Raw genomic sequence first — 10751 nt, 5'->3', positions numbered from 1 at the left:
CCCAGGAATTTCATGGTTGCCTGGGCGGTGGCTTTACCCTTTTCCCTTGTCACCATTTTTAAAACACGGGATTCTTTCAGAGCTGGCAGGGGCCCAGTGACATCAGCAGTTTGGCATGCGGGCTCCAGCTCCACCATGGAAGGGGCTGGGAGCCTGCCTCTCCACCCAGCCCTGCTGGTACCTCCCCCATGCCCTGCTCCGCTATGTTGGGCTGGGGCCCTCTGTTGTCCTGTGCCCCCATCACATGCTCTCCCACCCTGGTTCATCCATCGCCCCTTCCCTCTTCCTCCCCCAGGCTACCCCAGGAGTTAGCTCTTGAACCCCTGCTTCTTTCCCTTGTCAGCCAGAATCCCTAGCAGTGCACACACCTTATTTAGGACGTCTTTCTGAGAGCCCAGGTAGAGGTGAGGCAGGATGCGGGTCAGGCCCACACTGGGCACAGGCAGGCAGGGCTGGGAGAGGCTCATGGGCAGCAGGGTGGCAGGCTTGCCCTCGCAGAGGCCAGGGAAGCAGGAGGAGAAGGTGGCAAACCCGCCTGTAGGAGGAGGCACGGGAGGCACGTCAGGCCGGCTGGCCAGCTGGGGCAGGAGAGAGAGCCCGGGCACTGCATCTGCTGCCGCAGCTCAGCCACACCCTACCGACCCTGCGCAGAGCTGGCCAGCCAGCCTCTGGCCCGGGTACCTGGTCTCCTGCTGGCAGGCCTCTCTGCCACGCTGGGGGCGCGTGCTGCCGCCCATTTACAGCCTGCACCTACGCCCACATTCCTTCTCATACTAATTAAGGGATGGCCCCACTGTGGATGCTGCTGTGATGCCCATAAATGTGGGGTCGAGGTGGCCAGCTAGCACAGCATGCGATGGCCCAGGCAAGGGCTGGCTCCGACCCCCACAGCGTCTCCTGTTGAGGGCAAGGGTCACACAGCTTGGGGAGAAGCACCGTCCTCAGTCCCAGCACACCGCTGGCCCAGGGCCAGGCCAGGCCTCCCGTCTCCTCCCAAAGCAGGGAAGTTCTGGCATGTGTGGCCACCTGGTAGCCTTCTCAGCCATGTCCCAGGGAAGCCTCCCAGGACCCCCAGGCAGAGCCAGGCAAGTTGGGTGTTTCTATAGAGTCTCTAGGTTTCAGGATTTCAGAGCTGTCAGGGCTCTGGGGATGTTCTGGCAAGGGAGGGGCACCAAACTTTAATGAGTGGGTCTCTGTGGGGCCTAGGAGCCTCCCTAGCCTCCAGCCATTTCCCAAGGACACCTTCCTACAGCCCACCAAGGCTGCCTGTTCTCTGGGGTCATGGAGGGCACACCTGCTGGCCACAAGGAAATCTCAGACACACGCCAAAGGGCAGGTACTGGCATGTGTGCCGCCAGACAGACCCCACGTTCACCTTTCCTGCTGCCCCGAGAACAGGGTCCCAGACTCACAGCTGCCTGCATGGGAGCACAGAGCCCGAAAGGGTTCCCAGTCCCTCTGGACTCAGGGAGGGCTCTTGCTGCAGCTCCCGTGGGGGTAGAGGGCCTTCTGGGGTGTCTGGACTGGGCTGCAAGGGCTGGGTTGGGGGCACTATCGTGACACTACCTGCCCTCCTTCTGTAGGACCGACACTCCAGCAGGCACTGGCTCCAGGGAGGGCACACCGCTGCTTTGAAGAGCTAGGCCCTCTCCTGTCCCTGCCCCTGCTGGTCAGGACAGCCTGTAGCAGCGGTGGAGTGGGGGCTGGGTCACAGTAGCAGACCCTGGATTAACAGTGCTGCTCCTGCTTGCCGCAGATCTGCCCTGCCAGGGCGTCCCCTTCCCTCCACTGTGCCATCCTCCTCTCCCTGGCACTCCTCTCGTCCGGGCCCAGGAGTGAACAACAGAGGAGCCGGGACCAGGCACCCCTGCTGGTGGTCACAGCAGGCAGCTCCCTCCCTACTCCCCACTCCCCTCCTTCTCACTGCTCAGGGGAGGGCTGGCTCAGAGCAGGGGCTATGCCCACCTGAGGGAGGAGGGCTGGTGGGCAAGGCCAGGAGGCTGGCCTGAACTCGAGTCCTGACTTGGTGTCACCATGAGCCCACCTCATGTGATGGGACCATGCCTCCTTCCTGGCTGGGCCGTTAGAGAACTGGGGACAGACGTAGACCTTGTAGGGGTGGATATTCAGAGTGGGAAGAGCAGGTGGAAGCTGAGAGCTGAGTGGGTAGGGACAGACAAGACCAGCCATGCCCGCCAGGCAAACCCCAGCCCCCCACCCTGTACCCCCAGGGAGGTAGGCCCTTCTGAGCGCTGGCCCCCTCCCTAAGCAGATCAGGGAGGTGTGTTCTAGACCCACTTCTGACTCTCAGAAAAGCCTCATGGCTCCCACTCCTGGCGAGGGTGGCAAGCTGGACCCAGAAGGGTTCCTGTTATGCCCAGGACTCCTCCCTCCCTCCACTCTGACTTGGCCTCCAAACGGTAACCTAGGGGAAGAGGACTAGATTCCAGGGTGTGCAGCTCTGTGCTGTGCTTATGGGTCCCAAGTTCACACACAGGCACCGCAAACCACCGATGCCCCCAGACATCACAAGTGGGACACATGGCTGCAATTGCCAGGTGCCCAGCACAGTGACCGCAGGGTGGGTGTCAACTCATTCAGACACAAGAGACTACAGCAAGTACCTTGCATGTGGTACAGAACCCCAAGCCTCCTAGATGCCCCTCAGGAGGCCTACCCAGCAGCCTGACTAATGTGGTCTGCAGGTCCCCAAGGCCTGGGTTGGGGGCCACTGTGCCTGCTAGGTACCAAAGCCAGAGGGCCAGCCTGGTTGCTCGCTGGCCATCCCACTGTCCTCCACAGGGTGGGTATGTGCTGTCTTGAGCCTCCACTCTCCACCTGCCTGCTACACCCTGTGGTGCACAGAGGTTGGGTTGCGGGAATGCTGATGAAAACCTCAGACCCAGGGGGGGGAGCGTGGGCATTCCTGGGACACACCATCTGGCTCCTCTGGGACCTGGGCCACCTCCCCAGGAAGTAGATCCCACAGAATCCCTCTCACCATTGCCTGTGAGTGTGCATGTGTGTGAGTGAGTGTGTGTGTGTGTGCCAGGGACTTTCAGTCTCCAGTGTGGAGCCACAGGGCCAGGGCTGCTGATGCAGAACAGGTAACCCCAGGCAGCAGCCCTGGCTAAGCAGGCTGTGGTCAGCTGTGGCCTTCAGGGAGACCCCCTTGGTACAGACCAGTTCTAGCTCAGACAGATTCCCAAGGGTGGGGCCTCTGCCTCTGCCCTGTGACCCAGAGCTTGGGTCCCTGGCCCTGCTCTAAAAGAACTGGCCTTGGGGTTTCCTCCTGTCTACCTTTCTACCTGCTGACCATGGCGGCAGGCCCAGGTTACCCAGGTCCTGAAGTGTGACAACTAGAGGCACTGAAGCCTCCCCACTGCCCCAGCAGACACTGGCCTCCTTGGACACCCCATCCCAGCCAAGGAGACAGTGGGGAAAGAGGAGAAGGTGTCCCGGCAGGGGCCCCTTTGAGCTCACCTGTGAGGATGGCCACACTGTCGAAGCAGCCGTCCAGCTTGCTGAGCAGGATGGACAGGAAGCTGTCTGCTGCCAGCACACTGGCGTCCCGAGTGCTCTGGTCATAGACCACCACGTCCTGTGGTTCCGTGGCCTCCACCTGGGGACCGTGAGGGCAGAGGTCAGGGCGCCATGGGCACCCATCAGGTGCCCTGTGTCCTGCCACTGCCTGTTGCCTCTGGTTCAGGGAAAGAGTGAGGGGTCAGAGGCCCAGAGGAAGGGGTGCTGTCACCTTGCTCCCTGAGGGTGGGCAGGTGCCGCCACAACCTTACACATTCTCCTTCACCTGCCCAGACACACACACACACATACCCCACCTGGGCAGGTGCAAACACCCATGGCCTTGCAGACAGGCATCAGACCAGGGAAAGACAGAGGGGCTCATGATGAAGGAAATAGAGTGGCTGTCCACTGTGGCCAGGCCCATGTCGGAGACACAGGAGAGTGACAGGTCCTGTGCCACATGTATGAGGTCTGAGCTGGCTTCCAGGGTGGCTGAGCCATCCTCAGGCTCTTAGAAGCATGTTTCTTGGATTTCAAAGCAGTGCCCTGGGTCCAGGCTCAGTGAGCTGACTGCTGGCCCACCTGACTCCTCTTCCCTCCAGCCCCTTGATGGAGGAACTGAGGCTGCAGGGGACCCCACCTGCCAAGCCAGGATGCAGGCCTGGGGCTCCTGCTGCCCTCCTCCCTACCCCACAGGCCAGTCTTGGGGCCAGATGTTGAGCGCTTTTGCTCAGACAGGCTGAGGTCCCCACCCCCCAAGCACACTCAGTCCTTAAGCCAGCTGAGCCACCAACCCTGGCTGGATGATGTCATCGGCAGCCAATGGGATTGCACTCTGGCCGGGAGTCCTCATTGGGGGTGATTAATCACAGGATTCCCTTCACTGGAGCCACGGGGAGCCATTCTGGCCTTGAGTGGGGACTCCTGACAAGCAGCCATCCCACCTGGCTCCTCTCACATCCCAGCCTGCAGTGGGGAAGAACTGTGACCAGGATGCTCCCTAAGCCTCCAGGCTGCCCCAACCTAAGGTGGTAGGAGGGGTTGCTGCTGCCCACACAGGTCACTGGCTCAGTGTCCCTCCCTAGTAGCTGGATTCAGTGGTTCTGAGGAGAAATGAACTGTCCAAATGAACTGTTCCTTCCTGCAAGGACATTCCTGGGGGGCCACAGAGAGAATTCTGGCTCACTGAAGACCCCGGGGGTGAGGGAAGGACTGGGAAGCTAGCCATATGGACTGCTCAGCGTGGGCCCCAGACCACTCCTCCTGCCCTCATGGCAGTCAGAGTGGCCACCCAGCTGTGCCTGCGTGTGTGTCAGCCCCCTGGCCCCTGTGTCTCTCATCGTTCTCTGTACCCTGTGAGGGGCTACACCTCGGTGTGGCAAGCCCACCACCTCGATGATCTGAGTGGGCACGCAGACAGGCAGGAGGCTGGCAAATGAGCAAGAGAGCCCAGTGTGGGTTCAGGGGCAGAGGAGGTTCTGCTGTGCACTAAGAGGTGACGGGGACACTCTCGGGGACAGGCGAAGGGTACCTGACTGCGCACAGCGGGCTGGATGAGCTCCGCGATGGTCACTTTGCCCTGCTGCAGCCGCCGCTTCACCAGCTTGGAGCAGCAGATGTTGACGGAGCTCAGCACGTGCCAACTGTTGTACTCCACAAAGGAGCGGCTGTCAATGACCAGAGGCCCCCCAGGCCCGCCTCGCAGCAGGCTGGCCAGCTTCTTGGCGTCCATCACTTTCCTCGGGAGCCGGTCCCCGGCCATGGTGGGGCAGTGTGTGGTGGGGAGGGTGACCCTGAAGTGAGGAGGGTACGGCCTTGCGGCGTGGAGACTGCCCTAGTGCATGGTGCCAGACCTGAGGGAGAGGCAGGCTGTCAGCTGCGCCACAGGCCCCGGGGGGGGGGCAAGAGACTCCTGGGCAGGCTGGAGCTGGAACCCGGACATGCACCTGGAGCACTTTGTCCCAGACGCATCAGTCTCACCCAGGGTGGAGGACACAGGAGACCCTGTCCAGCCCCTGCACTGTCCAGTCCTGGCATCAGCAGCTGCTCAAGGCACAAGGAGGCAGAGGAGGGTAAGAGGGACCCAGAAAAAGGGTCCAGACTGTCCCCAGGGTCCTTCCTCTGGACCCTGGCATGCATCTACACTCCTCTGTTCTCTGGCCCATTGGCCTCTTCTTTATCTACCCACCCCGAGTAAGACGGGTCCAGAGCTTGCCCTCGCCCCTCTGCCCTCCGCCCAGCTAGCTGCCCTTGCCCCTGCCCTCCTTCCCTGGCACAGTGCCACAAGGCCAATCCCTAGAGGCTCATCTCCCAGGGCAGCTCTCTGAGCCGATAATCCCAACCCTGGTGGGGGCGGGGGCTGGCACTGCCTCTGCTAGCTATGGCTCCTGGATGCTGAAGGCCAGGGTGCTGGAGGAGGAGCCTGGATGTGAGGACAGGGACTGCACTGCCCCAGTTCTGCAGGCCGAGGCTTGGCCCACGCTACCTGCTGCACAAAGGGGTGGGGGTGAGTGCATGGCCCCTGTGGGGTGTGCAGGGCAGTGCTCGGCGCAGCAGCGGCCTGGGGTCTCAGGGCCCCTTCGGGGCAGCCTGCAGATGAAGGTCAGAGCCCCGGAGGTCCTCAGCATGGCCCCAAATGTCCTCGGGCTGAGGGGTGTTTAGAGGTGGCAGGCACCTGGGGACACTGGAAGCCCTTCCTGCAGGCTTGGTGTCAAGTCCTATATCCCCTGTCACCGGCCAGCACTGGCCTTTCTCTAGGTGCCCTCAAGCCTCACAGCCCCTTAGCAGACACAGTGTCAGGGATGACAAGTCTGCTTTACATATGGGGAAAAGGAGGCTCAGGGCAGGGGTGAGACCCACCCAGGTCACACACAAGGAGGCTGGACAGAACCCAGGGTCCTGGGTGGCCCCGCGTGGCTCCAGCCCCCCAGTGCCATGGTAGCCTTTCAGTGGAGGTCTGTACTGTACCATATCTGTACCAGCCCAGGGCGTACCCCAGAGCCTGTAGCAGAGGGACAAGGTGGGCAAAACCCCCTCAATGAGCCCTCAACCCACAGCCACGTGGGGCCCTGGAGTGGCACACCTGACCTCAAGACATTACAAACAGTTCCATGAAGCTGGGGACCACAGTGACAGCTGCCACTTGCTCTCTATCCCCTGGGTCAGCTCTTAGGCCAGTGGGTGACGGCTGTCAGCAGAATCCCAGAGAGGGGGGCAGAGTAGCTAGGCGGGTACAGAGGAGCCTCGACACAGCCACCAACAGATGTAGTGGGGCAGGATGGAGCCCTGCTGCCCCTGGCCACCCCCAGAACTCCTTTCCTCGGGCACTTCCAGCTCAGCCCCTGACCTCTCCCCTCCTGCCCTGCCGCAGCTGGCCTCACTAGGCCAGAAGGGTAGCCGTATGCTGAGCCACAAAACTGTGGAGTGCTGAGGGGCAGCACAGGGGCATGGGGACCGTGAGTCCCACTCACTGATTCCCATGCCTGCCATCTCTCCTCATTCCTCCACTGGGGGAAGGCCAGGATTGCTGCCTCTCCCTGGGGCCAGTTCAACAGTGACAATCCCTGCCTGCTGAGTGGGGGGTTTCCTACCTAGTTGCTGAGGGGATTGCTGCCTCCTGAAGGGGGCCCTGCCTACAGATTTAATTCCTATATGAACTGTCTTGGGAAGTTCTCCTCAATTCTAACCTGAATCCTGTACAAGTTGGTGAAGGGCCAGCAGGTCTTCTGGACAAGAGAAAGCAGCTTGTGCAGGCCTGGGCAGAACTTCTGCCCTGGGTGGCTAGAGCAAGAGCAGGCCACAGTGAGGTAGGGACACTGGGGGCTGGGGGTCCCCAGGCTTGCCACCCCAGAGCCTCAACATCCTCACCTGCTAAGTGGGCAATGCTCTCACCTGAAGCAACAGAAGCAGAGGACGCCCAGTACAGAAGGACAGGCAGCTGGGAGAGGCCCAGCACTCACAGGCCCTGGCCCTTACACAGCCCTGAAGGAAGCTGGGAGGGACAGGTGCCCATTCAGAGGACAGGCAACCAGCGCAGGCCTAGGAGGGTGGTGGTGGAAGGCCTGACCCAGAGGGAAGGGCAGGGAAGGGCAAGTCTGGTTGCAGGGCCCTGGGTGGGAGCTGGAGAGGTGGGCAGGTGGCTCAAGGCCTAGTACCTGGTCCCTGCCCTGCCTCCCAGGAACCCTCGGAGCTGAGGCTTGGCCCTGTTAGCCACTACAGTATTGTTATTTGCAGCCGAGGGGGACTCATTAGCAACTTAGCACCTCCATCGTCACCATGGCAACGCAGAGGTGCCAGGCAACAGCCACAGCAGCCACAGCGCAGGCTGCTCTGCGCCCCTCCCCGCTGGCTCCCACTCCCCACAGCAGGTGCCCTGTAGCTGGGCCTGCCTTGGCCCCAGCCTGTGAAGAAGCCCGTCCCCCCACCCTGCCCTACCTACTCTTAATTCCCAGGATCCACCTCGCACTGCAGTTCACTGGCTCCCGCCTGCCTCCTCTGAGGCTTTCTTGTCAGCATGGGGAAGGTCTGGCCAGAGCACACCCTCCTGCAGAAATCTCTGCACCCTGGTGCCCCCAGGGTGCATGCTGGGGGGTGGACAGGCCCTCCCCTTTGGCCTTCGCCAGATGCTCTGATCAGAGTCCAGAGCTGGGCGGAGTATGTGGGGAGTGGAGAGGTTGGGTCAGCCCTGAGCAGGTCAGCAGGGTTAGGACAAGCAGGGGGAACTGAGGCAGGCCAGCACCCCATCAAGCCCCCCCCAGGCCTGACCCATACCCCATTCCTGGGAACCAGGGTGGGAGAACAGCTGTCACCCTGCTATTTCAGAGCCTGGTGTGGGCAAGAGGAAGTCCTAGTGGGGCAAGACCTGCAGGTACAGTCTGAAGGGCTCAGAGGAAAGGGGGCCCCAAGTCCAATGTCCCAGGCTATGACCTTCCAGCTCCCTCACAGCCCAGCCTGGCTCCTGGGCCCACACTGCCCTCTGCAGATGCAGGAAGACACACACCCCTTGCACAGCCGCTGAACCTGGATGGCCTACAATCTACCTCTTCCCGTGTGTAATTACTCTCACAGGGATGCAGGTGCGTACACATGAGGTGCCAGAGTGTGCACACGCCCATGTGCATATTCACACACATGTGCTCACCCTCTGCATACCAACATCCCTGAGCATCTCAGTACACCTGTACCCCAGGTACTAGCTCTGAGAACTCACACACTGACTCCTACACCTAAGGCCTCCACACAGCATTCGTGTCCCCGAGCGCATAAGTGACTAGCAACAGTCAAGTACTGGGGCCTGCCACAACTGATAGCACACTCACCAAGCTACCTCCTGCTTACACCTAGTGAGAGGGAACTCACTACCTCTAGAGATGGCTCCCAGAGCCATCAGCCAGTGGAGGACAGGGATGGTGTCTCCCTTCCCCTGCTCAGACAAGAACTTCAGACAAGAACTGATGATGGAGAACTCAGCTGCTGAGATGCTGGCTCACTGTCACCCAGGGGCACCTCTGGAGGCCAGGAAGGGAGACTGGAGGGGTCATCAGGAGACAGGGGTTCCAGTGCTCACAAGGGTTAGTCCAGTGCTCTTGCCCCTCCCTCCCCTCAGCTCCCTGGGGCAAGTGGGGACATAGTCTGCTTTGGCTGGGACAATGGTAAGGCCATGCAGAGCCAGCACTGGACTGAAGAGTGGCATGGAGGCCACCTCAGTTCCCAGGAACAGGAGTGGGCCCAGCCTGGGGTGGGAGAGGCACAGCAAGTAGGCCTTTGAGAGGGAGGCCAGAAGTTTCCCTCCACTCCCACCTGGCCCTTGCAGCCCCCCTGATCTGCAGGGCTGCAGTCAGTCACTGTCCCGAGCAGCCCAGAGGTGGCATCAGTCCTTGAAGTCTTGTGACCAGAGCCATTTCTCCCTTGCTGTGAGTTTGGACCCTTCCCTGCTTTCTCTAAGCTGCCCTCCAAGGCCTCCCCAGACCTGCCACGGACCAGCCATTCTCTCTCCTGGGTCTCCAACGCAGTTGAAACTTCTGGGTCCAGACATCAGCATGAGCCCAAGAGAAGAGATGCCAGGAGGAGTCCTGACACAGGAGGACTTGAAGCTCTCTCTGCATCTCTGCTCCCAGGGGTAGCCTCCCCAAAGGCTGAGGGCAGGAGGGAAGAGAACTGCCCAGCAACTCTCCTGAGGCCCCACTGGAGGTATTTCAGTCAGACCTAAGGATGAACTTCTACCTCCTGGTCACATGATCTGCCCATGGGGCAGGTGCTTGTCAACTGAAGAGCAAATACACAGAACTCTGTCCTCCCTGTGCAGAGCCAGGCACTGCAGGCCACCCTAATTCAAAATGCTCTGGGAGCAAGCAGGTGTGAGATGGTCTGTGGGGGTCCTCTGTGCTTCTACACAGACCCCTCGGGCAGGGGCATGCAGCACAGAGAGGGCTGCTCTCCTGCCTTGCGACACCCCACCCCATCCCGAAATGCACAACAGAGCACCGCAGGGCTAAGCCGAGCGTGCCACCGGCTTCCTCTTTCCCAGAATATCTCCAACCGCATCACTGCACCACCAAGGCCCCCAACTCCCCGGCAAATCCAGCGCACCTTTGCAGCAGGAGGTCAGAAAGCAAATTCTCCCAGCAGGGATGACTTGGTGGGGGCTGGGTCTATTGTTGCTCCTCCCTCTCCTGGCCAGGCTGGTCGGCACCCTGCAGCTGGCCTGCACCCCTCCCCAGGTGGGCAGAAGGCCTAGGAGGCTGGCTGAGCCGGCCCCTCCCCCAGCACCGCGTCTGCTTCTGCAGCCGGCAAGGATGGTCTTTATTCCGCTTAGGCTGAGCACCCCCAAGGTGCGGGTGTGGAGCAGCCTGACCCAGAGGAGGATCTGCAGGTTCTCCCCGCGCAGATGTGGACCGAACCCTTTCCTGAGGCTTCCTGCGAGCCAAAGACCGTTTTTCCTATGGCCGGCCCAGGCTCCACATCTCCTACCGGCAAAGGACGACCTTCTCCCATTCTGGCCCCCAAAGGGGATGCGGCGTAGGGGCAACGACAGCTCTGCGTTTGCATCAAATAACCCATCTGGGTCCTTAATTCACGTCCCCCCCCCAAATAAGAAGGAATTTCGGGGAGAAGCAAAGCAGCCCCCCGGGCGTTGAGCCGGGCGGGGGTCCGCAGAGCGTACCCAGCGAGCCGAGGCCGGGGCTGGGCCCTAGAACTGCGCTCGCGGACTGGGGCCGCCTCCTCCC

The 10751-nt window shown here is 61.3% G+C and overlaps 1 protein-coding gene across 3 annotated transcripts in view; it reads right to left on the bottom strand.

The window, feature by feature from the left end:
* Window positions 1-10751, bottom strand: part of Dusp8 (dual specificity phosphatase 8) — an 18250-nt gene that overhangs the window by 6679 nt on the left and 820 nt on the right. Inside the window, exons 1-4 of one of the 3 annotated variants that reach the window (XM_048807883.1) lie at window positions 5472-5711; window positions 5057-5378; window positions 3484-3622; window positions 369-535 (exon numbers count right to left, since the gene is read on the bottom strand). In XM_048807883.1, the coding sequence (XP_048663840.1) occupies window positions 369-535; window positions 3484-3622; window positions 5057-5287 (537 nt within the window). In that variant the 5' untranslated portion in view covers window positions 5288-5378; window positions 5472-5711. Of the gene's footprint in view, window positions 1-368; window positions 536-3483; window positions 3623-5056; window positions 5379-5471; window positions 5712-10751 lie in introns of those variants that run through there. The other 2 variants (XM_048807884.1, XM_048807882.1) reach the window with 2 other exon arrangements.

This window comes from Marmota marmota, unplaced genomic scaffold (genome assembly GCF_001458135.2).
Source record: "Marmota marmota marmota unplaced genomic scaffold, marMar, whole genome shotgun sequence".
Classification (NCBI taxonomy): domain Eukaryota; kingdom Metazoa; phylum Chordata; class Mammalia; order Rodentia; family Sciuridae; genus Marmota; species Marmota marmota.
This window is presented reverse-complemented; position numbering and strand designations above follow the sequence as displayed.